We start from the raw sequence: 27,007 nt of genomic DNA, 5'->3' as shown, positions 1-27,007 counted from the left end.
TTATCGCGAAGGCAAGGTAAGATGAGCTAGACACGCCAAATCTGAACGATGTTGAAGTTACCCAATACGGTAAATGAGAACGACGAGCACGCTAAAAGTCTCCACACCGATCGGTCCACGACCGGAGGCCCGCCGGCCGGCGTCTGTCATGCAGAAAATTTCACACAGAAATTCTCGGCGATGGGACCTGCATGTCATCGGATACCGAGCCCGCATTCCGAGATCCTCTCAGCTTAGGAAAGTCGAGTCATCATTGGCGAACGCAGTTAGGCGTTCCCGATTTCCTATTATGGTATTTCTACAAAGTCAATGCTCCAGCCCCGCTTACACCGCGAATAAATCTCGACCGAAAACTTGTCAGGGTCCGTCTCCTCGTCCTCGCTCGGCGTGGCGTCCGTCTCGAGATCGATCAGTCGCACCTTGACAATCTCCCAATTATAGCGCGAGCCGCGACGAGTGTACTCCTGGTCGACGTAATTCAACACCCTGTGCGCGTGCCGCACGTTCCAGATGCCCTCCCTATCGCGCGGGAACCCGGCGATCCAGTTCTTGACCCAGTCTTTGACCTCTTGCTCCTCCGACATGTAGTAGCAGTTCATTATCGCAGCGACCATGCCGTGGGAGTAGGTGTTGACGGCTGCGCAGGAGGCGTAGGGGACGCCTGCTGCGAGGCGGAGGACGAGGAGGACGATTTTCTTCGCGTTGGGGGGTAGTTGGCGCACTGCGCCTGGGAGGTATCTCGTTTCCAAGCGGAGGAGGGATACGAGGTAGTGCATGAAGGTTGTTGCTGCCTTGACGGGCTCGGGCGCGTACGGGATGCTGAGGGGTCTGATGGAGATGCCGGGCCCTTCTACGTCTTCGTTGTAAGGGCTTGCGGTGTGCTCGTGCAGAGGCGGCACGTCGCAGTCAGGCAGAGTCCTCCGCCAGGCTTCCAGTTCCTGGATGAGGCCTTCTGCTTGTTCTCGCCAGTGGAGGTCATGTTGTGGGTTGCTCCTCCACTCCTCTTCCAGCTTAATGACCCGAGGCAAAATGAAGAGCAGCCTGTCAGCCGAGTGCGGTGAGTTGACAAGTGATCTACTCAGGGAGTCCGAGACGTCTGGTGATGCTATGCTGTAGCGTACAGAATATGCTCTATCAAAGATATCCAGAAGCGCGGCGATTCTAGAGAATGACCGGATGAGCTACTCTCCCACGGGTGAATCTTGCACACGGTTGAGGTGTTGGGACAAAAAGGTGACTGCAGCCCGGCTATGGATGTACCACAACTTCATCTGGCCTCTCTGCAGTTCAAAGTTGGCTAGCAGCAAGAGAGTCGCCAGCCATGAGATTGCATTGTCTTGGTTCGGCGGACAGCCCGTCGCGACCCCCTCATCGTCGAGCTGTGCCATACGCACTGTACCAAGGGCAGTAACGAAATGGTCAAGGGCTTGCAGTGCCGCCTTGCTGCCCAGCGCTTCATTTGGCCTTGCCTGAGAAATGTCCAGTGCCGCTAGGGCCAGTGCAGCGTGGAAGAAGGCCTTATCGAGATGGTCGGCCTGTAGGATATCGTTAAGTGACAAAATTGAGAGGGTACCGTACGGCGAAGTATCCGTGAAATGTTGGTAAAACACCATGTCTTCGGCAAACTTGGCGCTCTCCAACAAGCCGACTGGGATTGTTGGCACTGAATTCAACTGTCGATTCGCCTGTTCTGATTGTCGCTGTCGCAGCAAGGGCGAGTCCATCCGCGGGTATGCCGGCGTGGAGCTTAGAGTGACTACGTCTCCGTAAGGGGTGTTTGTCCCATCATTCGTATTGCCATTATCCTCTCCACCAAAGGCTTCATCAGTTTGGACAGTCGTATCGCCAAACGACGTGTAGAAAGAGAGCGTTTCCGCATGGCTCGGATTGCTAGGCAGCGGAGAATCCTGGAGAACCCCTCCAGATATCAGGGCTAGTGACGTTGCTGCCTCATAGCGGGACAACTGTTGTGAGTCGTCAAAGGTTTCAATGCTTTCGTTGGCTGAGTGGAAGGTCTCATCTCCTGGTATCGCAACTAATCCAACAACTTGGTGCGACTGTGCTGCCGGCTCTACAGTTTCCGGGGCATGCGACGATGACGACGGCTCACTGGGAGCTGGCGTTTGTGCCTTTTCCTTGCGTTTTCTCCCATGCTGCCGCTTCAGCAGATCTGTCTGGTCTTTGAACTTGATTGGTGTTGCATAACCGCCGCACTCGAGATTGAGTCTTGTGCACTAGATGTAGCCAGAGTCAGAGCCAAACTTGAAAACACTGGCGAGACGTTGACTTGCGTTGTTACAATGAGGCTTCTTTTCATCGCATTTCAACCTCCGGGTGCGACAGGTCACGCAGCCGGTGCGATCGCGAGTCGTAACATTGCGCTTTCGGATACCGTGATCGACCATAGACACAAGGCATACGATCTGGAAAGCCCCTCAAGTACGAGATATCAGACAATGGCCTCTTATCTGATACGATGCGTGCTATCTTGCTGCAAATGAGGCGTGACAACAAAATATGCGGATTGGGAGAAGTTGGTTGGGGGCAAGCGTCGTTCAACATTGCCCTTTTAGGGTGCTTGGGACCCCGCCGGAAAACCGAGTCAGGCGATTTCCCGCTAAGTCGGACACTTCGTCACCCTGCACACCTCCGTACAGGACCGTCATCGGTGCTGACAGGCCGGGTGGTCGTTGGTTTACGGGGGCGGCGGATCTCGAGGAGAGATGCGACGATGTCTGTATAGGAGTACTGGAGATTGTGAGGGGAAAAGCCCAGCGATTGATCTCAACAACTGGCTGACCTATTTTGAACGTTACTTCGGGGCCTGGATCCGAGAGAAGCGGCGTCAGTTCTTAACCCGTACCTCCCAGTGTTGATCAGCCCAGTCGTGGAATTCCAACGCCCAAGGTCTTCATCTTGACGAAGTAGGAGGCACCTGTCCCGGTCTTGACTTCTCGCCAGACACTGCTTCTCGAAACCGTCGTTTGCCCTGATTGCCGAATACGTGCGACTTCGATTGCTCTAAGCGCATGTTATATATGGGAATGCCGGCAGAGAGATTGCTCGCTCGAAGCCCACTTTGTGTCACAACTCTCAAGAACAAGAGCAGGCAAGAGTAAAGAGAAAATGCAACACCGGTAGTCTGCTTGTTCTGGTAGGTAGACAGACCCGTTGGCCGGCAGTCCAATTATTAGGCAAGCATCGCTGGATGCCCACCCACACATACAATCGCAGGCCCGAAGAAGCAAGATGACAGATGAACACAATCTCATTCGATGAAAAAGAGGGACACGGGAACGCCAAAGCTTCTGCTCTTGAACCCCGAGATCGACGCAGTCCCGATTGTCGGCGTCGGAGTCTCGCCTGAAATCGCGGCCCGGGAGCAGCCGCACATCGGGACGAACGGCACACCACGGAGCTTGTCGGGTGCAAAGAAAAGGTGGGCAAGGAGTTCGGGATCCAGAGTGTGTTAGTGAGGGCGAGAATGTCGTCAAGGGTACCCGTAGGAAGAAAAATCTTTTCTCAGCTGAAGTGCCCGTCCCAAGTACCGAAAATGAGCGATGGAATTTGGCGCGAGTCGAGTCTTGTTGGTTTGGTTCTGGTTCTGGTTCCCGAGAGGTCCGGCGGGCATTCAGTCGCGGCTGCCGTCTTTGGGAGATAACGGGACATCGACGTCATTGCGCGCTCACTGATTGATGACTCAGCTCCACATATCGGCCCCACAGCACCCCTGAAAAAGCCAAGGCAATTGGAGCTGGGTAGCTAGCTGGGGGAGCTACGGGAGCAATGACGACGGAGGAGAGAGCAGTACCTTCCTGCCCGTTTATTACTCCTCGGCCAGCCACATTCCTGTCTGTTTGTGTATCACCTACAATCGCAGCACAATTTCTTCTTTTTTCTTCAGGAATATCGTCAGAAAAATCTCCACTCCAAAAATGGCATCAAAAACATCACAGTCGGAACTCCCAACCTTCTCACCAGTCGACTATGGAAAGTTCTTTGGCGCAGGCGCCCTCGCGGCGACCCTCACACACGGTGTAAGCTGGAACCACCACAACAGATAGACCTCAATGCAGATGCTCACACTCACCACAGGCCGCGACACCAATCGACGTCGTCAAGACGCGAATCCAAGTCGACGACGCAATGAAGGGCCTCAACATGATCAACGCAGGCCGCACAATCGTCGCAAAAGAAGGCGCCTCCGCCCTCCTCACCGGCTTCGGCCCCACCGCCGTCGGCTACCTCGTCCAGGGCGGCGGTAAATTCGCCGGCTACGAGTTCTTCAAGAAGCAATTCATCACCCTCGCCGGCGGTCCCGATAAGGCCGTCGACAAGCGCACCGCAATCTACCTCGGCGCCTCCGCCACCGCCGAATTCTTTGCCGATATCCTGCTGTGCCCGCTCGAGGCGACGCGCATCCGTCTCGTTTCCCAGCGCGGGTTCGCGACAGGCTTGGGGTCCGGGTTTATGCGTCTTGCGCGCGAGGAAGGGTTCAGGGGGTTCTATTCTGGCTTTGTGCCGTTGCTGTTTAAGCAGGTGCCGTATGCCGTTGGCCAGTTCTCTGTGCATGAGGCTGCTGTCGAGGTGATTTACCGGTCCATGGGACCTGAGAGGAAGGCCGAGATGACGCAGCTGCAGTCTACTGGTGTGGAGCTTGCGTCTGGTGTCGTTGCTGGTGTCGCGGCCGCTGTGCTTTCGCATCCTGCCGATACGTTACTCTCCGCCATCAACAAGGGTGCGGGAGACCCGAAGCAGGGCGCCACGAGCCGCATGTTCCAGCTTGCCAAGGAGTTTGGTCCCAAGAGGCTGCTTCTTACTGGTCTGGGACCCCGTATCGTCATGACGTGCGGTCTGGTTGCCGGTCAATTCGTCATTTACGCGCAGTGCAAGACGTTGGTTGGCGCGCCTGCGGGTATTGAGATTCACAAGGAGGAGTCTTTGTAAAAAGAGGTCTAGAAAGATCTAGAGTGTCAAGAGGATAGACAGACTGGTATTGGCTGGCGTTTGGGTGCATTGGTTCTGGCCGGTTAGAGCGCGTAGATGAGCGAGCGACTGCTTAGCTATTTACACTTCATTAATCACATTTCATTTGTTGAAGCTACTGCAATGCCCCTCGTGTCTGTCTCTATTCTGGCGGTTTACTCAAAACCTGCTGATTGTTCACGATGCGATTGAAAGCCTCTCTTCGGCCAACCTTCCGCTGCATACCGCCGATTATAGTGCGCAAATGTCGCGTGTTTCGCAAGCTAAAGTCGTGATCGTATGCGCGGATAGCACGGATTGCGTTTACATCAATTCTTCTGCAGTGCCAGGGGTGGCGACTCAGCGCACTGCAACTGTGGATTCATGGCCCGGAAAATAGTGTTCGACACGTCTGTACCTCCTTGTTGGTGACATGTTGGTGACAGCTGACATGAGATCTGAGGCTATCACGATCACCAAGATAAAGGAAACCACCACAAGAAGTCGACGCGAGCTGACGTCCCACCTCCAGCAAGCACCTTCATAGAGCAATAGGCACAAATTGCATAATGGCCAACTCAGAATTAAGCTTCAATAAAGTCAACATCATCTCGCAATCACACATGAAACTGAGTAGTACCGATAATCCGGGGAACCGCTTCTCTTTGTTAGCTTACTTTCATCTGAGAACGAACTTGACACGCCTGATCTGTGAATAGGCTTGGATGTCCAGGCAATATTCCACTTATCTGACCAACTATAGCTCACCACCAGGACGTTGAATCTGTGTCCGCCACTCAACGCTCATGTACTCTGAAGGCTGTGGCTTACCTTGACGGTCAAACCAGGACACAATCTCAATATCTTCCTACCTTAATGGTCTATGAGCCGGGCAATAAGACCAGGCCAACGGCCTCAGCCTACAACGTCCTCCTCCCTGCTTTCCCTTCTTCCTTGCTCGCCTTTCCCCTCGCCCCCTTCACGGGCTTTATACATGACGCAACCTAAGTAGTCACAGTTTGACCAAAAACGACAAGATGTTGACCAAACTCCTCTCCCTGCTAGCCATCAGCACAACCCTAGCATCCGCCGCCTCCTACCAACTCCGCACATACGCCCCCTCCGAACCAAAAGTCCACGACAAGCTCGTCAACGCCGAAGACGAACGCTTCTGGATCGGCCTCGAGAGACCGACGACATGGTGTCCGGACTTCAGCGGCGCAGCCTGCCCAGAAGGCAACACCACCGTCGTAGACGGCGTCTTTGGCAGGCTCAAGGTTCGTTCTCCGTCCCTAATCAGCGTCGCTCCCCTTTCCCTTCCGTCGCTGGTTCCTACCTTACGGTACCTTCTCTCGACTAACACCGGGCCCCTCAAGTCCATGATGTCCCACGGCCAACTCGTCTACCTCGACCCCTTTGGCGTAATAAGCTACACCGCAGGCGACGCCCGCACCTGGATGACCATGCCTGACGGTTCCAACGTCAACTGCTTCAACACCGTCATGATCTGGGATCCCGCAGACGCGACCAAGAAGCTCCGGCTGCTCAAGTTCATTAACCTTGGCGACCCGGCCGCGTCCGCGAGGCCGTTTTTCTATTCGTGTCCGATTGAGGGCAAGAAGTACTCGTTTGTGAGGGTGCGGTGGACGTCGCAGCATGAGCATCGGGAGTGGGGTGTTGATTGGGATAGTCAGTGTACGGCCATGGAGGGTTTGATTCTTGTGGAGAGTAAGGTTGAGATTGGGGCGTATCAATATGTTTGAGTTTTCGGGCGGTTTTAAAACGGGAGTGAGTAGGCTGGTGGAAAGGGGTGCATGGAGTTACGGTAATGCTATGACTGATGTTAATCATTCGAGACTTTGTGCGCCGCAATGGTGATGTCTAGTTTACGCAGCCACGTGACAACACATATTTTACATTTTCATGTCAGTCTCAACTTTAAGCTGCACATACATCCATCACACCCAGCCCCTAGTCCAGAACAAGCTCAAACTCAAAATCCTTGCTCTTGAGCTCATACGCCGGCAGCGTCGCCGGTCCACAGGACCCGGTCCCGAGACCGTGATGCGCCCAGTCCAGCCTGACGACCGTGTCCTCCCTCTTGCGCTTGTACAGCTCGTACGGGTGCTTACACTCATCCAGGTCCTTGGTGGTGTAGTGCATGGCCGAGAACGAGGCACCCTCCAGATCGCCGAAGCGTGCGCGGACGAGACGCTCAGCGGGCTTGCTCTTATCGACGACGCCGTTCTCTTCATCGGGCAGCTGTCCGCGGAACTCGACCCACCGGACGTCGGTCCTGTTGCCGCCGTCCTGTGGGAACTCGTAGTCTACAAAGAGGTCGTCGACCGTCTCCTCCCAGTTCCCGAACGCCTGCGCCATCTTCTTGTCCGAGTAACTCTCGCCGGGGCCGCGACCCCACCACGCGACCTTGTCCACGCCCTTGAGGCCGAACGTCAAGCCGATGCGGGCAAAGGTATCCGGCACCAGCGGGCCGCTGGGCTTACCCTTGATCTTGACGTAGACGGCCTCGCCGTGGAAGGTGAAGGTGGTGTAGGTGTCGACGCCCCAGGCCAGAACGGGCGGCGCGATGCGCGAGTGGACGTTGACGACGAGGCCGTGCTTCTCCTTGCGCCACTCTACGCGCTTGATGTTGTGGCTCGTCTGGTGGAGTCTGCGGTCCTCCCACTGCTGCCCGAAGCGGCCGCCGCGGTCGTTGTCGGTGAGGGCGCGGTAGAAGTCCATGACGAAGGGGGAGGTGAGGAGCTCGAGGTGTGGGCGGGAGGCCTTGCGCCAGGAGGTGAGGGTGCCGAGCTGGAGGTCGAGGCCCCAGGTTGAAAGGCCTGTTGCAGAGGTGATGGAGAGGTGGGAGGGGGAGGTTTGTTGGATTGTGGGGACGGGGTCGAGGAAGGGGTTGGAGAGGGAGGAGAGGATCGTGGACATGGAGGGGGGTTTGGAGAGTGGGAGCTGGCCGAAGGCGACGCGGTGGCCTTCCTTGGCCCAGTTTGTACCTTTGGCGAGGAAGAAGTCGATATGGAGGTAGGCTTCGGCGGTGAGGTTCTTGGGGAGGCCTTTGATCTTGAGGTGGGCCTTGGTGTGAGGCTTGATGCCTGTGATGTGTTAGCTGGGCTGGATACCATGGAATGGAGAGAGGTGACAGAGGGAGCAACGAACCCTTGGGGATTTCCACCTCCTGATTACCGCCGATGACCATACCGTCGGCGACAATGTGCCAGGTGGCGGTGAGATGGTCCAAAGACACGATATCGTAGCGATTGATGATGGTGACTTCGTTGTCCTTGATCTCGAGCGTCTGAACGGGCTCAATGGCCTTGCCGTATTCGATCAGACCTGGGGTGGGTGTGTGGTTGGCGAAGCAGAGGCCGTCAAAGACAAAGTTGTAGTCGTTGGGAACGTCACCAAAGTCGCCTCCGTAGCCCATGTACTCCTCGCCATCATCGTTCTTGGTACGCAGACCCTGGAAGTTGTTAGTATGGGATCAAGGGATGTGAGAAAGGGGTATCTGACGTGGTTGGCCCATTCCCAGACGAAACCTCCCATCAGGCGCGGGTACTTGTAAAAGGCGTCAATGTACTCCTTGATACCGCCGGGCCCGTTGCCCATGGCGTGGATGTACTCGCAAAGCACGAGCGGTTTAGCCCAGTCCTTCTGCGACGCCGTGTTGATAATATCGTCGGCAGAGGCGTACATCCGGCTGTAAATATCCGCCGTCGACGCGTTCCAATCGCCCTCGTAGTGAACGAGCCGGGACTTGTCGATGCTCTTGATCACGTCGTACATGTGTTGGTGATTCCGTCCGTAAAAGGACTCATTGCCGAGGGACCACATGATGACCGAGGCGTGGTTCTTGTCGCGCTGGACCATCTGCCTCGCGCGATCTTCATAGGCTTCCCTCCAGTCCGGGTTATCTGTGGCCCAGCTCTCGCCCGCGTTGCCGAGGACGCCGAAGCCGTGACACTCGAGGTCGGCCTCATCGAGGATCCAAATACCGAGCTCGTCTGCCAGGTCGTAGAGACGCGCGTCGTTGATGTAGTGCGAGGTGCGGATGCCGTTGACGTTGAAGTGTTTCATCAGGAGCAGGTCACGCTTCAAGAAGTCGTAAGGCACAGCACGGCCCGAGTCCGGGTGGTGCTCGTGACGGTTGACGCCGCGGATCTTGATGGGATCGCCGTTGATGCTGAAGACCCCCTTGACCAGCTCGGCGCGGCGGAAACCCACGCGCTGGACCAGGCTGCACTTTTTGAAGTTGAGGACCAGGGTGTAGAGGTACGGAGTCTCGGCCGTCCACTTGTGCGGGTTCTTGACGCGGATGTCGAAGCTATTGTGCCGGTCAAAGATCTTCATGTCCTTGGCGATAAGCTTGCCGTCGGCGTCGAGGAGCTTCATATCGACGTACGCGCCCTGGCTCATCTCGACGTCGACCTTCAAGGTGGCGTCCTTGTAGTCATCGTCGAGCAGGGTGTGGACGTGGTAGTCAATGGGATGGAACTTGGGGAAAGCGTGGAGGTAGACATCTCTGAAGATGCCGCTGAGCCACCACTGATCCTGGTCTTCGAGGTAGGTGCCGTCGCATCTCTGGTAGACCTCGACGGCGAGCAGGTTGTCCTCGCCAACCTTGACAAAGTCCGTGACGTCGAACTCGCTGGGGTTACGAGCTCCCTGAGAATAACCGACTTCCTTGCCATTGACCCAGACGGTGAAGGCAGAGTCGACACCCTCGAAGCGCAGTCTCAGCTGGTGATCCGCAAAATCGTCACCAACTTGGAAGGTCGTCACATGCCGGCCGCATTCATTGTCATCGTAGGGGACGTTGGGTGCATCAACGGGCCATGGGAAGTTGAGATTGGTGTATTGAGGGCCCTTGCCGTAGCCCTGGCATTGCCACATGCCGGGTACGACGATGTCGTCCCACTCTGAAGTGTCATAGTCGGTCTTGTAAAAGTCCCGGGGTTCATGGAAGGGCGATGTGGTCAAGTGGAATTTCCATTTTCCGGAAAGAAGGAGGGACTTGGACTTGGAGGTATCCCTGGTGAGGGCATCCTCTTCGGTGTTGTACAGGAAGAAGTAGCTCCGTGGTGGAAGGGTATTGCGATGGAGCACTTTGAGGTTGCTCCAATCAGGGAGGCTCTTTGGGAACGAGTGAACTGGAGCTTCAACAACGGTGGTGGTTGTCTCTTCTCTGGAGGGTCCGGCGGTGGATGAGCCCTCACTTGACGAGCTACCCAAACGGCGATGGCGGCCTAGCTTCTCCATGTAGACACTCAGATGGAGGTCAGTCTCGGAAGAGATGTCGACGTAGTCATCGGAGATCTCGGACATGGTGGTGGTGATGGTACAGAGCTCGGCACCGGCGACCGAGGCGGAGGAGGATGCGGATGTGGATTCAAGGGACAGGCAAAGACGGGGACGGTGGAGACACGATCAACGGAGATGAGGAATTGACGGGGCATGCAAGTCGGTATCTTGAGTAGCGTAGTGTAGTGTAGTGTAGTGTAGTGTAGTGTAGATAGCAGGTAAATTACACACGATAATGAGCTGTTGAAAGTGGGTGGAGGTTTGCAAGCGGTGACATGGAGGTTGCGGAAGTGGAGGAAGAGGATGGCGATTGGAGCTTTGAGGATTGGAGCTGGGCCGATACCTTGGCCCTTTGAGGTGAGCTCTGGGCCTCTGGCACCATCTTCATACGAGCCGAGCTCCCAGGTGTCAGGATTCCAAGGTCAGGAACGTCACCTGAGCACCCGACCTGAGACGGTGCAGCGTCAGGGAGTGCGGGGGAATCACGAGGAACCAGCTGCAAGGGGAAGGATTGGGGGAAGCGGGGTAGCTGATGATTGGCCGAGGGGGCTTAGGTAATGCTTCAGAGTTGGAGTTTAAACTTGGGGGGGCCTGAGAACCTGAGGTTCTTTGTTTCTCTTTCTGATTCCTGAGGCCAAGAAGGAAGCAGTACGTATTGTCCTGCAGGAGTAAACCAAGTTGCACGTGACATGTCATGTCAGTGCCTGTTTCGCTCATGGGATGTCGACCGAACACCTGGAGGGTCTGGGTGCCTGAGATGACTCCAAGCGCCGGCCGGGAGCATTTCGGATATTCTCTACTTTTTACCTAAGGTAAGCGTGCTTAGCTCCGACTGTGAGCACCTCAGGCAACATCTTCAACCTTCAATCTTCAAAATGGTGCGAGTTGGGACTGTTGCTCTTTTCAAAGGATGAAATATCAACCGCTCCACGCATCACCAGACCCCCGATTCTAGCCTCCCGAATCCTCTGCGTTACACGAACCGTTCGCTCTCTGTTCTAGACCAAGTCCCGAGTCATGCTGGGGCTCCATTCGAGGATTTCTCCATTCCTGCATCGTGTCCAGCGACCAATCCTCTGCTTCTCCTCATGAAGCGGTACGTTCCGCCAGGGTCCAACATTCCAATCCCCGGACCCGCAATTCCCCAGTCGGGGCTAGCGCCGAACTGTGGCCTCGGCCTTCAACCCCGTCTGGGGTTCGGGGGAGTCTCTCCAGCCGGACTTTGTTCCTCCTTTTCCCGAGCTTTTTTTTTTTCTTCTTACCTCTCTTATTTTACCTCTTTTTGTGTTACGGTTTACCCAACCACCTTGCCATGGGCTGTTAGCCTCGGCATTCTTCCGTGACATGCTTGACAGTACGGATACTATCCTAGAGCCTAGAGCCTAGCGAGTGTGGCCCGATGTTTGAACTGTTTTGACTTGCGGCGACACAATTTTGATCTTACTGCGCCGCATCCGTCACAACCTAAACTTGCTCCAGAGTAGCGCGACGGGCATTTTTGCCGGGCATCGTGCCGGGACTGCATCGGCCTGCCGCCGCCACCATCTCTCTCTCTTCCGTTGGTTCGACGTGCCTTGGCTGACGCTGCTCATCATCCAAACCGGAAACCGGCGCGTGGCATGTACATTTTGAGCTGGCTTCCCCTCACTAGCAAGTTACAACCCATCTCGGTTCTCTCGTGCTGCCTTGCATCTGACATTGACATGGATAACCACACGAATCACACGTCGCATTCTGAATTTCTGCCACGCTAAGGCTCAAATTGTTCTCCGACAGCTGGGGTTTGAATCCGGGCGAGATGGGGTAACCATGAGGAGGCGAAGTCGTGCGGAGGAGGTCCGTCTTTCAAAGTTGGCGCCGTCTTTTACCAAGTGCTAGAGCAGCCGTTGAATCGCTAGTAACGACTTACGAACGAAAGAACGGATCATGTCATATCCTTTCTTCTTATGCCCCATCGAGACGCCGCAAGACTCCGCTAGAATATCGTCCACGTGCCGCGGCTCCGTCTTCCCCGTGTAAACCAGCCCATTGCCTGGTCGTCTCCCGGTAGGTGGGGAACCACCACCAACGTTAACCCCATATCCTAGGGACTGGGGGCCGCCGAGTCTACGGTGTGGGAGGCCCCGAGATGGGGAAGCTCCTCGTGTAACGGTACTCCGTAGTTCGAGGATGGACACCGACCCGTTGGTTGGGCCATCGTTGACAAGCGTCCCTGTCTGTTGATCCCACGCCTTGCCCAGGTTTTCCTCTTCCTTTAAAAGAATCGGCCCATCCCGCGCATCTCTCTCGCGCGCGCGTCTGCTCTCCCCAGTTGCCTCCCCTTCGAGCAAAGTAACAGAAACGAGTGCGCTGCGGTTCAGTGCCCAATCCCCGAGCCACAATGGCAAAACTCGAAGACGAATTCAAAGGCCAGGCCGAAGTCGAACATGACAATGAGCCGCCCGTGTACGTTGAGAAGGCCGCCGTCGGCGAGGTGAAGGAGATCAATGCCGCCTCCGTCGCGTTGGCTGCCGCCATGGCGGAGCAGCAAGTCAACTGGTGGTCGCCCAACATGATCAAGTTGTACGGCATCATGGCGATCGGCTATCTTGTAAGGCTTCCCATGCCCCTCCTGTTGGATGAGATGAGCTAACGATATTGCCTTCGTCAGGTTTCGACTATGAACGGCTTCGGTAAGTTTACACACCACGCAGTGAACCGAATATAGCTTCACCAGCTAACGCTAGTCTTTAAGACTCGTCCCTCATGGGAGCGATCAACGCAATGCCACCCTATCAAGAGACCTTCGGACTCTCGAGCGCCGGTTCCACAACTGGCATCGTCTTCATGATCTACCAGGTCGGCCAAATTTGCAGTTTCCCGTTCTGTGGTATGATCGCAGATGGCTGGGGTCGAAGACTCTGCATCTTCGTCGGCTGCTTCATTGTTCTCATCGGCACAGCTATCCAAGCACCTGCCAATCACCTGGGACAGTTTGTGGCAGGCCGATTTGTCCTCGGCTTTGGAGCTTCTCGTATGTCGTGCCCCTTTCCGCCAAAGCCCATGCAAATCCCAATCTCTAACATGGCATAGTTGCCTCCGCTGCCGGACCTGCTTACGTCGTTGAGCTGGCGCACCCTTCCGCTCGTGGAACCATGGCTGGTCTTTACAACAACTTTTGGTGGCTTGGGAATATTCTGGCTGGTTGGACTACCGTGAGTAACACCGCCTTGTATCGCAGGGGGCCAAGCATCCTAACCGATCATCATAGTACGGAGCGAACTACCACGTCAAAACAAGCTGGGCGTGGAGAATCCCCACCGTCGTCCAGGCTGGTATGCCCGCAGTAGTCATGATATTCATCATGTTCTTCCCCGAAAGCCCTCGATGGCTCATTTCAAAAGATCGTGCAGAGGAGGCGCTCGCCATCTTGGCCAAGTACCACGGTGACGGCGACGTGAACTCCCCCATCGTGCAGCTCCAGTACCACGAAATCATCGCGGATCACCGCTCGACCACCGACGAGAACCCCTGGTGGCAGATGAAGGAGCTCTTCAACACCAAGGCCCGCCGGTACAGACTTTTCATGGTCATTGCCATGGCTTTCATCGGCCAGTGGTCGTAAGTGATACCCTCCACTAGCGACTTCACAGCGTTCACCGATAACTAATCATGCCTTCATTACAGTGGAAACAACGTCGTATCCTACTTCATGCCCGAGATGTTCAAGCAAGCCGGCATCACCGACGACAACACCCAACTCCTCCTCAACGCCATCAACCCAATCTTCTCCATGATCGCCGCCATCTGGGGCGCGACCCTCCTCGACAGGCTCGGCCGCCGCTTCATGATGCTGGCTGGCTTGACCGGCTCGCTCGCCTCCTACGTCATGCTCACGGCCTTCACCGCCGAGTCGGCGAACCACAAGAACCTCTCGTACGGCGTCATTGTCTCCATTTACATCTTTGGCATCTGCTTCGCCTGGGGTTTCACGCCGCTTCAGACGCTGTATGCTGTCGAGTGTCTTGAGAACCGCACGCGCGCTAAGGGATCTGGACTTTCATTCCTGTTCCTGAATGTCGCTATCATGATCAACACCTATGGTATCTCCGTCGGTATGGAGAAGATTGCATGGAAGCTGTACCTCGTCTACATTGCCTGGATTGTAAGTTCATGCCCACCCTCTTGAAAATTGACCGATTCGGTTGCTGACGAGTTGTAGTGCATTGAAATGGCAATCATCTACTTCTTCTTCGTCGAGACTGCTGGAAAGACACTGGAAGAGCTCAAGTCCATCTTTGAGGCTCCCAACCCCAGGAAAGAGTCTACCAAGAAGACAAAGGTTGCTGTCGACGAGGCTGGTAACGTCATCAACGTCGGTGCGACCACTTCTGGTATCTAAGTGACATTGGACTGAGTGCTTCCGTTGGTGGCTCGGCTTCGAGTACCATAATGACCTGCATCTAGTCATTCTATTGTGGGAAGAAGGAAGGAAGGAGGAAGAGAAGACATAAGAGATGAGATAATGGAATGAAAGAAGAGATGACACAGAGCATAAAGACACTGGATTACTTGTTGACCCAGCTACTCTTATGCTCGACACTTCTTCCACGATACCCCCTATGTTATATACCAACCACTGCGTTTACCCCGCATCTGATGGGCTTCTTGAAGAATAATATGTTTTTGGAGCATCCGTCGCATCATTCGATTTTCTCTTGGAATATCTGACTCGTGTCACTGCATTCGTTCCGTACCAGAATTGGTATAGATGTTACGCCGAGCCATGCCACCCCACCACCACGCATTCCCGATGGGGATCCGCCAATCGAACCCCTCCATTCCCGCCGTTTGGGCAAACACACCCCTCGTCGTTCTTCCCAATTCATCGATTCCCAACTCAGCCATCTACCGCTTCCCGCTTCTGGCCAGGTCCCATGCTCTCCACAACGCGCCCGTGGGGAAAGCAGATCCTCTAGGATCCGAATCTTGGGACTGGGCCCGTCCGTCTTGCAGCCTGCAGACCTTGACTGCCTGGTAACAAATGCACCGCATCTGACATGAGCGAGCCGACCTCACGGGAACGACGGGACGCGTCCCTGAAGGCTTTCTGGAGATCGGAAGAACCAAGCCCAAGGGACCAGCTGTCTGCCTTGCATCACGCCATGGCGGTAATTGCAGACCGCGGTCATCCCACAGAGGGAGGGTAGTAACTATCATGTGATGACCCGGATGACAGGCCTCGATTTTCCTTTCAGGTAGTCACGATCTTGGGCCGAGAGGATGGATGGGATGCTTGGCTATGTACGTTGTTCCTGGGACCTGCGTGTACAAATGAGCTCGTCTACTGTGCTCCCGGTGGCCCCTCTTTCGAGGACCTCCAAGCGGAAGCTTTTCTTCCTTCAACGGTAAACGGGAGTAGTGCGGCTGGCTTGTTGGGAGGCTTAGGGCCGCAAGCTCATTTGACTTGGCTCTGGGTTTAGAGAGTTGATTGATGGAATTTGGGGAGTTGTAGTCTTGATTCGTCTCATTTCCGGCGCGGAGTCGCGATGAATTTGCTCAGCTTCTCCATGTCAGCTTTGTTGTCAGTCCAGTGATCCGACATGTTACTCGAGGATGCCGGCGATCCGACGGCGTGTCGATTAGGAGAGACTCACGTTCATTTATAGCCCTGACATGAACCACGCCTTCGTCGATCTTCCTCTTTTCTTGTCCCATCCCCGCAAGATCCTCTATCACACCGTGGTATAGATCCAGAGGTAACTTTATTGCCACCTCTCACGCTCGATAACTCGTCTTTCAAAGACAAGAGGTCCTTGGCTCAGGATGAAGTACGCCAACCTCCTCCTGGCTGCCCTCGCGGCTCCAATCCAGGCCGCCTTTACCTGGAAGAATGTCAAGGTTGGCGGCGGCGGTGGATTCGTGCCCTCAATCGTCTTCCATCCCACGACAAAGGGTGTAGCGTACGCCAGGACCGACATTGGCGGGTTGTATCGCCTCAATGCCGATGACTCGTGGACTCCGGTGACCGACGCCAACGGCTTTGCTGATGACTCTCACTGGAACCGGTGGGGCGTCGATGCTCTCGCGCTGGATCCTCAGGACGCCAACAAGGTCTTCATCGCCGTCGGCATGTACACAAACAGCTGGTATGCAAGATGATTAGTTTTTGAGTGCTTGGCAGCGTTGACGCAGATCCTAGGGACCCAAATAATGGACAAATTGCCCGCAGCTCCGACAAGGGCGCAACCTGGTCCTTCACTGACTTGCCTTTCAAGGTGAGAGCTGTTTTTCATTTCATCCTTCTCAAGCACTGACATTCATCCAGGTCGGAGGCAACATGCCGGGAAGAGGAAATGGCGAGCGTCTTGCAGTAGACCCCAAGAACTCTAACATCATATACTTCGGCGCCCGCAGTGGTAATGGACTTTACAAGAGTACCAACGGAGGTAATTCCATACAGAAACCTCTAGTTCGCTGCGCATACAACTGACATGCGGCTATCTCTCAGGCACAAGCTTCTCCAAGGTCTCCTCCTTCACCGCAGTCGGCACTTTCCGTGCCGGACCAGCCGACAACGAGTACAGCGGCGACATCCAGGGAATCAACTTTGTGACTTTTGACTCAACTTCAGCCGCTCTCAGCGGAGCTACCTCTCGCATCTTTGTTGGTGTTGCTGAGAATACTACTTCATCTGTCTATGTCTCCAATGACGCTGGTTCAACTTGGTCGGCAGTTGCTGGCCAGCCTGGCAAGTATTTCCCCCACAAGGGAAGGATTCAGCCCACGGAGAAGGTATGTGATGAAAACTTCCCAAACTCCTAGCATCCAAGTAACAAAATGAACAGGCCCTCTACCTCACGTACTCGGACGGCACTGGACCCTACGACGGTACTTCGGGTTCCGTGTGGAGATACGACCTTCCTACCAACACTTGGAAGGACATTACCCCTGTCGCTCCCGGCTCCGATTTGTACTTTGGTTTCGGTAAGCTGCCGGTCTTCTTTTTGCCCTCATTCGTCGACTTCATCATCATGACAGACTGCAAGAGCTCTCATGCTGACTTTTCCAAGGTGGACTGGGTCTTGATATGCAAAAACCCGGTACCCTGGTCGTTGCCACTCTCAACAGCTGGTGGCCGGATGCGCAATTGTTCAGATCAACTGATTCTGGGGCGACATGGAAGAAGATCTGGACGTGGGGTACCGACAGCAACCAAAACTTCAGTTACGTTCAAACCAGCCCAAAGGTAAGAGAGACTTTACTTGAGTGGACCCTTGAAGATACATGTATTGTTGAGGGCTCATGTGCTGATTGAGATCAGGCTCCTTGGATTAAGACCAACTTCCTCAACGTCGACACCAAAGATTTGGGCTGGATGATTGAGTCCCTTGAGATCGACCCCCTCGACTCTAACCATTGGCTCTGGGGAACTGGTCTGACCATCTTCGGTGGCCACGACCTTACCAACTGGGATACAGGCGCTAAGGTGAACATTCAGTCACTTGCAGATGGAATTGAGGAGATGTCTATCCAGGAACTCGCCAGCGCTCCCGGGGGCTCAGAACTACTGGTTGCCAACTACGACAATAACGGATTCACATTCAAGGCTAAGAGCAACCTTGATACATCGCCCCAGACCACCTGGACAAATCCGATGTGGGCTAGCTCCGTGGGCGTTGACTACGCCGGTAACAAGGTGGCCAACGTCGTTCGCGTCGGCAACACCGCAGGCACTCAGCAACTGGCTGTGAGCTCTGACGGCGGAGCTACCTGGAACATCAACTACGCCGCTGGCACGACGCAGTACGGCGGCACAGTCGCATACTCTGCCGACGCCGACACCATCCTCTGGTCGACCGCAGCACTCGGGGTACAGAGGAGTCAGAACCAAGGCTCTTTTGCCGTCGTCTCGAGCATTCCGGCCGGTGCCATCATCGCCAGTGACAAGAAAAACAGCACCGTCTTCTACGGCGCCTCCGGATCCAGCTTCTACCGCTCCATCAACCTCGGCGCAACGTTCGCCACCTCCGGCTCCTTCGGCTCCGCCTCCGAGATCCGCCACGTCGAAGCCCACCCGGCCGAGGCAGGCGACGTCTGGGTTTCGACCAACGTTGGAATCTTCCACAGCACCGACTACGGTGTCACCTTCACCCAAGTCTCCACAGCCCTCACCAACACAAACAAGATCGCACTCGGAAAGGGCTCCGGCACTAACTGGAACCTCTACGCCTTCGGCACCGGCTCCGCAGGCCGCAGACTCTACGGCAGCCCCGACCTCGGCGCCTCCTGGACGGATCTCCAGGGAACCCAGAGCTTCGGCGCCATTGACAGCGCCAAGCTCGCCGGCTCTGGCAACGAGGAGAACCTGGTTTACGTCGGCGCCAACGGACGCGGTGCCTTTTACGCTTCTGGTGCCATTGCTTCCTCCGGTGGCGGTGGTTCGTCCTCTGCCGCGCAGACTTCGACTAGCAGGGCTTCGAGCTCCACGGCCGCAGTGACATCTTCGACTTCCTCAGCTAGGTCTTCTACCCTGACGACTTCTACCACGGTCCGAACTTCGACTAGCTCTGCGCCTGCGGCTACGGCGACGAACCTGGCTCCGCATTACGGACAGTGTGGAGGACAAGGATGGACCGGGCCTACGCAGTGCGTGTCACCGTACACTTGCACCGTTTCGAATCAGTTTTACTCCCAGTGCCTGTGAACCGTATCGGGAGGGGCTTCTTTACAGTGAATGGGGATATAATACGATGAGTTGTAGAAAGTCATGAAACGAATGGTGGGCTTGGCCATGCTTGTAGGATGAATCATGAAAGGCTAGGTAATGATTTAGCAAGTCTACTTTACGAGTGTTACCCGCCCAGCGATATTTCTGTGTTGACCCTGTGAGCTATTCCCATCAAATTTCCGTTCCAATCCAGCTCCATAGTCTCAAATGCAATTACTACCGGCTTGATATGAAACATCTAAGACTTCCAATTACTCCCTCAAGAAGCGAAGAAGGCTTCGCCCAATGAGAACACCATCGTGCGCATCCGAAAACCTCGCCATGGCGTCTCTGAAAGGGTCTTCAGGAATGATGCCAGCCTGGTGGCGGATCTGCAGCATCTCGCTCATCATGAATGGGGAGAACTCGGGGTGGCCTTGCACTGTGATGAACCTCCGAGGAACATACATGGCTTGAATTGGGCATTGCTTGGTATGGGCTAGCAAGACGACGCCGGAAGGCAGGTTGAGGACTGCATCGCGGTGTGTTTGATAGATGCTCTAAGATTGCAATGCATCGTGATCAGTACCTTATACTATTCGGTCTTAGGACGCGAAGATTCTCGTCCACGACCCCATTTGCGGGAGGGAAAGGACCTACCAGACTCTCAGATCCAAACACATTCTGGCCCTCCTCAGTCAGCTCCAACTTTGTGACAGAAAGCTCCCATCCTCCGGGAGACCGAGCAACCTGCCCACCAAGAGCACGAGCAACGATCTGATGCCCGAAGCAAACGCCGATGACGCGAACACGGCCCTCGTCCAGAAGTCTCCGCGTGAAAGCTGTCAGCCTCACAATCCATTCATCATCCGCGTAAGCCGAATACCGAGATCCCGTGATGAGCACGGCATCAATACTCTCAGGCTCAGGGTAAGCGGCATCCACATCATCTTCAGCCACCACGTTGTACGAAGTCAGCGCAAGCTGAGACTGGAGCGTCTGCGGTGGATCAAGGCTTTCGCATGCGTTTCTGAGAAGTGTCGTGAAGATGGTGTCGAAGCGGCCTAGCTTGGCCGATACGCTAGGCAGTGGCTCATCTGCGACGAGGATGGCCAGTCGGACGGGGTTAGGGAGTGGTATGGAGCCCATTGTATGCAGTGCTTACGCCGGTTTGGAGGAAATGACTCGTCTTTGCGAACAAGCAGAAGCGGCAAGAAGTATGATGTGGTCTTTCACTAGGGGTAACTCATGTGAGAAGCGCCACTGACTTATAAATCCGCTCGACGAGATGAGTTACGAGCACCCCCCTGAGGTGCTGGAAAGGATAACCGTAGGGCTGTGCAAGCTCCACGATTCTGCCTACGGCTGACAGAGTAGGCAAAATCACATCGCCTTGATCGTGGGGGCGCGAATTTATTGCATCTGCTCGCAGGGATTCGTTGTTGGATATGGGTCCCGTTCAATGCGGGTGGCTTCTCGGAAGCTCACTACGTGGCCGTTGCTTACTGAAGCTTCCCGTCTAACTCAGGAAGAAGTATCGTAACAACGAAAGCCTGCCTGGCTGTTCCGGTATCACTTCTGTGTGTGTCTATCTTTCCCTCAAGAATTTCTTCGTCATGTCCGTTTGACACCAGGCTGCTAACTCTCCGTGTCCTCGCTCGTCATCTCCTCAAACGAAGTCTGGTTGCCGGATACCGGCTCCTTGATCGTGATATACTGACTGTGTGCCCTGATTCTGCTCCCGTACTTATACAATACCCATGGGACTGGCACCAGTACGACCGAGACAAAACCAAGCAGACTACTTGCCCATCCAATCCCCATGGAGGAGAACATTTGCACCGTGAACAGCGGAAACGCACCCCCGCCCGCATATCTCAGGAGGCTGTTGGCACTCAGAGCACTCGCGCCGTGCAAAGAACCATAAGAGTTCATGATGTACAGCGCGCCGCTACTATAAACCATGATATTTCCCACAGCAAATGGTACAGAGGCAATGACTGGACTGAGCCAATATACACCCTTGTCGGCTGTCCATCCAAACCAGAACAGGCTGGCCGGGTTAAGCGCGCAGCCGACCATGGCGCCGTAGAGACGATACTCTGGGGGTACTGCGCCGACACCATACTTTGCCTCCAGCGCTGGGTAAGTTTTGCGATCAATGTAGACTACAGCTAGGAAGCCAATGACGCAGCCCAGCGCGATAGAGATGAAAGTGAGACCCTGCTGGCCCGGGGTGAAGCCGTAATGGCCCCCAAAAACGTAGGGGAACGCTGCGAAAAAGCTGTAAAAGACAGCGAAGTTGAAGGCCATGTAGATGGTCATAAAGAGCACGATCGACTCGACGAAGAGCATCTTGAAAGGTTTGAGAACGATACGTTGGATGATTGCGCTCGAGGGGAGGGCGACCTTGGGCGTGTGGGCTTGAGGCGCATCGGACTGCTTCTCCGCACGTATACGTCTCTGAAGGATGGTTTTTTTGTAGGTCTCGAATTGTGGAAGGGCATAGATGTAGTTGAAGGCTACCATGAAGAGGACGACCCATTCAAGCCACCGAAAGTCCTTCTCCTCAGCCAAGAAGCCCCCAATAACAGGCCCTTGAACTCATAGTTAGGATGATGTGAACACAGGAACAACGAAGGAAGTCCTTACCAAAAGCCGGTCCGAGAAATGGAGACACAAAGTAGAAAGGGTAGACGAATCCCGCCAGTGCAGGTGGCCATAGGTCAGCGTTGGTTCCGCCACCAACGGAAACGACGGCACTACCAAAGAAGCCAGCGAAAAAGCGACAGACAATCAGTGTCGTAAAGTTCTGTGCCAGTCCTGAGCCCAGGATGAAGAGTCCAAAGACCGGAACGGTGCTGAGGTAGACGATCCTGCGGCCATAGTATTCGCTAACGGGTGCGGCTATGATGGCACCGAGGCCTAGGGCCCAGAGAAAGAGGGAAAGACCGAGGAGGGATGCCGTGTGTGAGACGCCAAACTTTTCTGACACGTCGTTGGCGCCAGAGGTGTAGACGGAAGAGGCGAAAGACCTGAGCGAGTAGTGGTCAGTAAGGACTCAGAGCCTTCAAGTTGCCTTGGGAGGGCATTGCTCTTACACATTGACGCAAAGAAAAGCCGGAATGCTGGTGCTGTAGATGCGCTTCCACAATGGCCAGTTGTATGGGCAGTCTGGATCATCTGGTCCCCTCCAGTCCGGCGGGTCAACTTCTTGTTGCGGGTTTGCCATGCTGCTGGAGAACAGACAAATGGGGGATCCTTGTCGAGGCCAGGCTGGACACTAAGCAAGGAGTTGGCGATCTGGGGCCTCGATTCAAGTTCTTTGAAGAGGCGTTGTAGAATGATAAAAGAGGGGAAGGAGAGATACTTCTCAAAGGCACTTTCAATAGCTGCAAAGACCTCGCTTGGTTCAATGGTAGCGCGAAGAGAAATAGCAGAATTTTCATGTCGACGCGAGGAAGGAAAAGGGCCCCTGACTCTGACGATAACCTCCCCCAAACCAACCACACCAATGAGAGAGAGAGTCAACAAGAATCGCCCTTGAAAAGTAGGACACCAGGATTTGACACAAGAAGTAAGCAAAAAGAGGAGCCCAGCCCCCGCGAAGCCGCAAGGTCTGCGAAGTAGGGGTCGGCCCGCCACGTCACTAACGGTGTGTGCATTAGCTCGTCGGCCAGCCTAGGTCGCGTATCCTGTCAGATATAAGGCGCAATCTCACGAGATCCATCCGGAATGCCGTATGCGGCGTCAATTCGCAACGCGGCCAATGGAATTCCCCACGTGAAGCGGCGAAGCCAGTAAGCAACCAGATTCTTGTACGTAATGACATACCTAAAACAGAACACTTTGTCAACCTTGTTGAACCTTTCTGAACCTCTATGTCTTTATGTTTCTAAGTTTCTGACGAACTTCGCTTGCATAGTAAGCTAAACCCCTGTTCGCAAATGCCCCACCGGGATACTTGGCAAAGGACCCTTGATGAACACCGGCCCCGTCTTCCGGGCGGGCGTGACGACTTCCCACCTCCTTCTTGCAGCTGGATCCCCCGAGCGCCACCAGGGAAGCCACTGCGATCGTGAGCCTCGTTCGTGGGTCTTTGGTTTGCCAACCTCAAGAAATGTGCGTCTTCCTTGTGTTTGTTGCATCCATGTTGTATTTCTGCCTTACGGATGTCTTGAAAACTCTGCCGCAGCACGGCAAATTACAAATGAGGGGAATGTTCTTATTCGCCTTGATCCGCTATATCTATTTCGTCATCGTCTAGGCAGCAACAAGCAGTCCATACAAGAGCCCCTGTCAGTTGTTCGGAGGGTTTATGTCTAGTCCTGAGGCTAGACTCCCACACAGCATCGAATTGCCCCGAACAATTTCGCAGCCCCTATAGGTAAGACATGGTGATGTTACACGCGAACCAAATCTCAACAGGGCTTCGGGTTTCAACCTCAAGCAGTTAAGCAAGGATCAGCTACGGCGAGACGGCTCATCGGTTTACTAAGCGAGGGCTGATAGGTCGCTTCGGAAAGTATAGTTGGACTCTTCTAGCCAAATCTGACTCTGCAAGAAATGATATTGGTCGTACCACACTCGTCCGAGTACCAAGACATGATTCGTCAGGCTGAGCGGCAAGGCGGTGGAAATCCGCCGCAGGACATAACATCTGAAAGGGGCCACATGAACACCTCACGACATGTCTTGGGATTTCGAGCCGCGTGTTCAAGGTGGCACCGTACTTCTGCATGTGCTTCAACTGCGGTGCTGCAGTCATCTCAAGGGTCATATGGAAAATTGACGAGACGACTTGTGCCCCACGCCGCACATCTACGGTCTCCTCTCGCCCTAGGCACCCAAGACGTGATCCGAGAAGCGTTGGGAAGTATCATAGAGTTCTTTCGGCGATGGTTTGTGACAGGGCTCTCTGCTATAGTTGCTTCATGGTCTTCTATAAAAGGTAGGTGCGGATCACAATGCTTGCGTTCTGTTAAACCAAGCAAATCAGTCGAGCACGAGTTCTTCTCCTTCATTTCTTTGACGCCTCTCTCTGAGAACGCTCATTGGAGAGTAGATAGAAATCATCATGCGGTTTCTTGTTACCACAGCCGCTCTTTCCATTCGCGGCGGGACGAAACAGTTCACTTACATCAGCCTACACGATCCCAATTCAGATCTATCCGCCCCTTTATGCAGCAACGACGAGGTGGATGTATGGATCTGCGACGGCTCAGAGGTCACTAGTGACCTGATGGACCAGTGGTTTGATAATGGCAGCCATAACCCCAAGTCCATGCTCGTGCAAGATGCCGAAGCTATCTCTCGTTTAAGAGAGCATGCTAGGGGTCGCCTGCTTCAAATCGCCGCCTTTCCCGACCACATGGAAGGTCTCTCAAAGAAGGAGTGGGAAGAAGCCGTCCTTCGTGAAGCAGAGATGCTTTACGCCAAAGCCCGTGCCGACGCTGATACCCAGCGCATAAACGCCAACATCGAAGCTGAGGGCTCTTCACCTAGTCAAACAAAAGTCCTGCTCATCGGCGCCGGTATCATGAACCTTATGGCCGCCCAACTCCTTGCCAGACGCGGTTACAAGCTTCGCGTCGTGGACCAAGGTCCCGACCCGCGGGCTTGCCAGCTCGAAGACTGGACTGCGCTAGGTGTCACGAGCGGCGGTCACAACGCCCGCATGTTCACAAACACCGAAGCAGACAACTACAACGAACAGGACAGCGAGATTTACCAAGACATGCTGTCCATTTTCCGCAAGACTGTCCGTGGAGGTGGATGGAGTGTCAAGTCTCCCGAGGATTTCAACACCGCCGAGAATGATTGGGTCAGCGCTTTCGAGCGTGTCCCAGGCTGGATGGCAGCGCACTTCAAGAAGAATATTCATGAGGTCAACGTTGAGTCCGGCAAGCTCTGGAGGGAGCTGATGAAGAATGAACCTCACCTCTTTGAGGAAGTAGGGCTTCACGAAGACATCATACGTCTGTACGTCGAGGACGTGGCTTTGGAAGCTTCGGTTGATCTTAACCAGAACCTTGGGGCTCTGTTAGAGGCACCCTCTACCAAAGAAATTTTGGAAACGTACCCCGTCTTTCGCCCGGCTGCCGAAACAGACCATCTTGCTGGAGGTATCATCGTGGACGGTTTCACGGTAAACATCCACTTGTTCATGAGCAAGTTGATCAATCATATATCCGAGCTCGGGGCTGAGTTCATCTGGGATTGCAAGGTCCAGGCTATTCAGCGCAACTCTGCAGGCGAAGTGATTGGTTTGAAATCGAGGAAGGGAGACTTGAAGGCCGATCACTTCATCTTGAGTCCTGGCACAACGGGCAGCGTATTACTCCATGGGACAGCCAGCGAGAACCTCATCCAGGGCGTTTTAGGTATCTGGCTGCAGATTCCCAACCTGGATCCAAAGATGCGCAATTCGATGAAAATCCACAGACGAGGACACAAAGTCGAAGACATCAACATCACTGTAGCAAAGGACCGCGAGACTGGGGAAGACATCCTTGTCTTTGGTGGCGCATACGGCTACGTCGGCCTGGGCCGTCCAGATCCAAACTCTCCCGAGATGAAGGCACTCTACGACGAGTTGGAGGAGGTTGCGCGCATTTATTTCCCAGAAGGTTACGCAGCCGCGAAGAGCCGTGGCCCTAACGCTATGTACCCCGGCGGACATCGCAAGTACTGCGTCCGGCCATTCACACCTACGGGTCTCGGAGTATTCGAGAGAATCCCCACTGTAGGCGGCGGCCAGCTCGTCATCACCGGTGGAAACAACACGGGTGGCTTCGCTCAGGCGCCTGGCATGGCCCGCGCGATTTTACGGTCGTTCTTAGGCGAACATGATCCCGTTCACATTCTCTTCCACCCTGATCGCGGCAAATTGCCTCCTGCTGTCAACTATCGGTCCCGGACCCCTAGCCCGGGACCGACTTTGGCAAGTCCCGAGGCACAGAAGACTCCGTTGAGACTCCTCCTCGTTTGCTCCGATGGTCCGCAACATCGCTACTTGCGGTACCGCCTAGACCAGGAGTTTCCCGGATATCGTTGCGTTCAAGAGACAAGCGACGGTCAAGTGCGCCAGCTGATGAACAAGGGCCGTGTTGTCGACGCATGCTGGCAACAGTACCACGGCCTCAGACGCGGCCTTTTCGGCCACGATGTCCGTCGCGCGGCGCACTTTGACAAGCTCGTGCCACAGGGCCACATCTCGCCCGCGCCAGATCTGGTGGTTGATAGTGTCAACTGCCGGGCAGTGTGGGATGCCACCGAGAGGTGGCAGCCGGAGCTGACTATTGTCTCGGGGACCAAGTACATTGGCAAGAAGTTGATGGCACGGGCGGGGCTGATGATCAATATGCACACTGGTCACTTGCCGGAGTACAAGGGCAACCACTGCATCTTCTTTGCATTGTATGATGGAGCCGTGGATAGGGTTGCGTCGACGCTGCATCAGTTAACGCCGGAGCTTGATGGGGGTGATGTGCTCGACAGGGTGTTTCCCGAGATTGACCCCGAGGATACCGAGGATACGCTGTATACCAAGTGTCTTGAGAAGTCGATAGACCGGTGCGTGGAACACATCGGATTGTTTTCGAAGGGCAAAAGACTTGAATTCATACCCCAGCAAGCTGGAGGGAGGACATTTCGGCACCAGGATCGTACGCCTGGAAAAGAACTTGCGTTGTGGTGGTCGCTGAACGTAGGCGGTCTGTTGAAGTCGAGCCCAGCGGGTAAAGAGGTAGACACAGACTAGATAATTGTTGGTATCACAGGCGTGATACGTTTCCTCATGAGGGTGTATCTTCGGCAACAATCACGTCGATGTCCGTGATAATTACTGTTGTTGTTCTTCTTCCTATTTACATTGTGGGCAGGGGCCGATCGAAGTAGGTGGGGACGGCCTGGGTGGTTGCCCCACCTTAACCGGCCGTGATGACTAAGCCGGTTGTCCCACTTCGCCCAGGGCAGGCGCCAGCCAGCCCACGATACCTGCCCATTGCTCCTTATCAGCCTTGCCGTTCCGACAATAAC

General features: G+C 54.7%; 9 protein-coding genes across 9 annotated transcripts; 5 read left to right on the top strand and 4 right to left on the bottom strand.

The window, feature by feature from the left end:
- Window positions 1–287: 287 nt before the first annotated feature.
- On the bottom strand, window positions 288–2,405 carry BDP81DRAFT_463127 (uncharacterized protein; the record flags this gene model as incomplete). Its single annotated transcript, XM_060593979.1, has 7 exons — window positions 288–1,131; window positions 1,186–1,805; window positions 1,836–2,015; window positions 2,049–2,071; window positions 2,111–2,170; window positions 2,207–2,234; window positions 2,292–2,405. The coding sequence occupies 7 exons, from the start codon at window positions 2,403–2,405 to the stop codon at window positions 288–290; spliced, it is 1,869 nt and encodes a 622-aa protein (XP_060442640.1).
- Window positions 2,406–3,935: 1,530 nt separating this feature from the next.
- BDP81DRAFT_396744 (mitochondrial carrier domain-containing protein) lies at window positions 3,936–4,947 on the top strand (the record flags this gene model as incomplete). The annotated part of the gene is made up of 2 exons (XM_060588228.1): window positions 3,936–4,037; window positions 4,096–4,947. 2 exons carry the CDS (start codon window positions 3,936–3,938, stop codon window positions 4,945–4,947), a joined length of 954 nt encoding a protein of 317 aa, XP_060442639.1.
- Window positions 4,948–6,002: 1,055 nt separating this feature from the next.
- BDP81DRAFT_396743 (uncharacterized protein) lies at window positions 6,003–6,728 on the top strand (the record flags this gene model as incomplete). The annotated part of the gene is made up of 2 exons (XM_060588227.1): window positions 6,003–6,242; window positions 6,342–6,728. The coding sequence occupies 2 exons, from the start codon at window positions 6,003–6,005 to the stop codon at window positions 6,726–6,728; spliced, it is 627 nt and encodes a 208-aa protein (XP_060442638.1).
- A 104-nt stretch (window positions 6,729–6,832) lies between these two features.
- Window positions 6,833–10,401, bottom strand: BDP81DRAFT_64801 (family 2 glycosyl hydrolase). Its single transcript, XM_060596102.1, has 3 exons — window positions 8,491–10,401; window positions 8,137–8,440; window positions 6,833–8,072 (listed from the first exon to the last, which is right to left on the bottom strand). Exons 1-3 carry the CDS (start codon window positions 10,300–10,302, stop codon window positions 6,937–6,939), a joined length of 3,252 nt encoding a protein of 1,083 aa, XP_060442637.1. The 5' UTR covers window positions 10,303–10,401; the 3' UTR covers window positions 6,833–6,936.
- Window positions 10,402–12,167: 1,766 nt separating this feature from the next.
- On the top strand, window positions 12,168–14,999 carry BDP81DRAFT_433570 (general substrate transporter). The gene is made up of 7 exons (XM_060590869.1): window positions 12,168–12,868; window positions 12,929–12,950; window positions 13,013–13,291; window positions 13,351–13,472; window positions 13,529–13,878; window positions 13,945–14,422; window positions 14,480–14,999. Exons 1-7 carry the CDS (start codon window positions 12,659–12,661, stop codon window positions 14,657–14,659), a joined length of 1,641 nt encoding a protein of 546 aa, XP_060442636.1. The 5' UTR covers window positions 12,168–12,658; the 3' UTR covers window positions 14,660–14,999.
- A 1,084-nt stretch (window positions 15,000–16,083) lies between these two features.
- Window positions 16,084–18,964, top strand: BDP81DRAFT_325582 (fungal cellulose binding domain-containing protein; the record flags this gene model as incomplete). Its single annotated transcript, XM_060584989.1, has 7 exons — window positions 16,084–16,406; window positions 16,460–16,535; window positions 16,586–16,706; window positions 16,769–17,052; window positions 17,106–17,244; window positions 17,331–17,506; window positions 17,582–18,964. The coding sequence occupies 7 exons, from the start codon at window positions 16,084–16,086 to the stop codon at window positions 18,962–18,964; spliced, it is 2,502 nt and encodes an 833-aa protein (XP_060442635.1).
- Window positions 18,965–19,239: 275 nt separating this feature from the next.
- On the bottom strand, window positions 19,240–20,116 carry BDP81DRAFT_463122 (class I glutamine amidotransferase-like protein; the record flags this gene model as incomplete). The annotated part of the gene is made up of 2 exons (XM_060593978.1): window positions 19,240–19,527; window positions 19,628–20,116. The coding sequence occupies 2 exons, from the start codon at window positions 20,114–20,116 to the stop codon at window positions 19,240–19,242; spliced, it is 777 nt and encodes a 258-aa protein (XP_060442634.1).
- Window positions 20,117–20,605: 489 nt separating this feature from the next.
- BDP81DRAFT_396738 (major facilitator superfamily domain-containing protein) lies at window positions 20,606–22,199 on the bottom strand (the record flags this gene model as incomplete). The annotated part of the gene is made up of 3 exons (XM_060588226.1): window positions 20,606–21,564; window positions 21,620–22,002; window positions 22,069–22,199. 3 exons carry the CDS (start codon window positions 22,197–22,199, stop codon window positions 20,606–20,608), a joined length of 1,473 nt encoding a protein of 490 aa, XP_060442633.1.
- A 1,688-nt stretch (window positions 22,200–23,887) lies between these two features.
- Window positions 23,888–26,824, top strand: BDP81DRAFT_433566 (FAD dependent oxidoreductase-domain-containing protein). Its single transcript, XM_060590868.1, has one exon. The coding sequence runs from the start codon at window positions 24,045–24,047 to the stop codon at window positions 26,727–26,729; it is 2,685 nt and encodes an 894-aa protein (XP_060442632.1). The 5' UTR covers window positions 23,888–24,044; the 3' UTR covers window positions 26,730–26,824.
- The last annotated feature ends 183 nt before the right edge of the window (window positions 26,825–27,007 follow it).

The sequence above is a fragment of the Colletotrichum phormii genome, assembly GCF_030913505.1.
Source record: "Colletotrichum phormii strain CBS 102054 chromosome Unknown BDP81scaffold_16, whole genome shotgun sequence".
Taxonomy (NCBI): domain Eukaryota; kingdom Fungi; phylum Ascomycota; class Sordariomycetes; order Glomerellales; family Glomerellaceae; genus Colletotrichum; species Colletotrichum phormii.
Note: the sequence above shows the minus strand (reverse complement) of the source record. Positions and strands in the feature narration are given on the sequence as shown.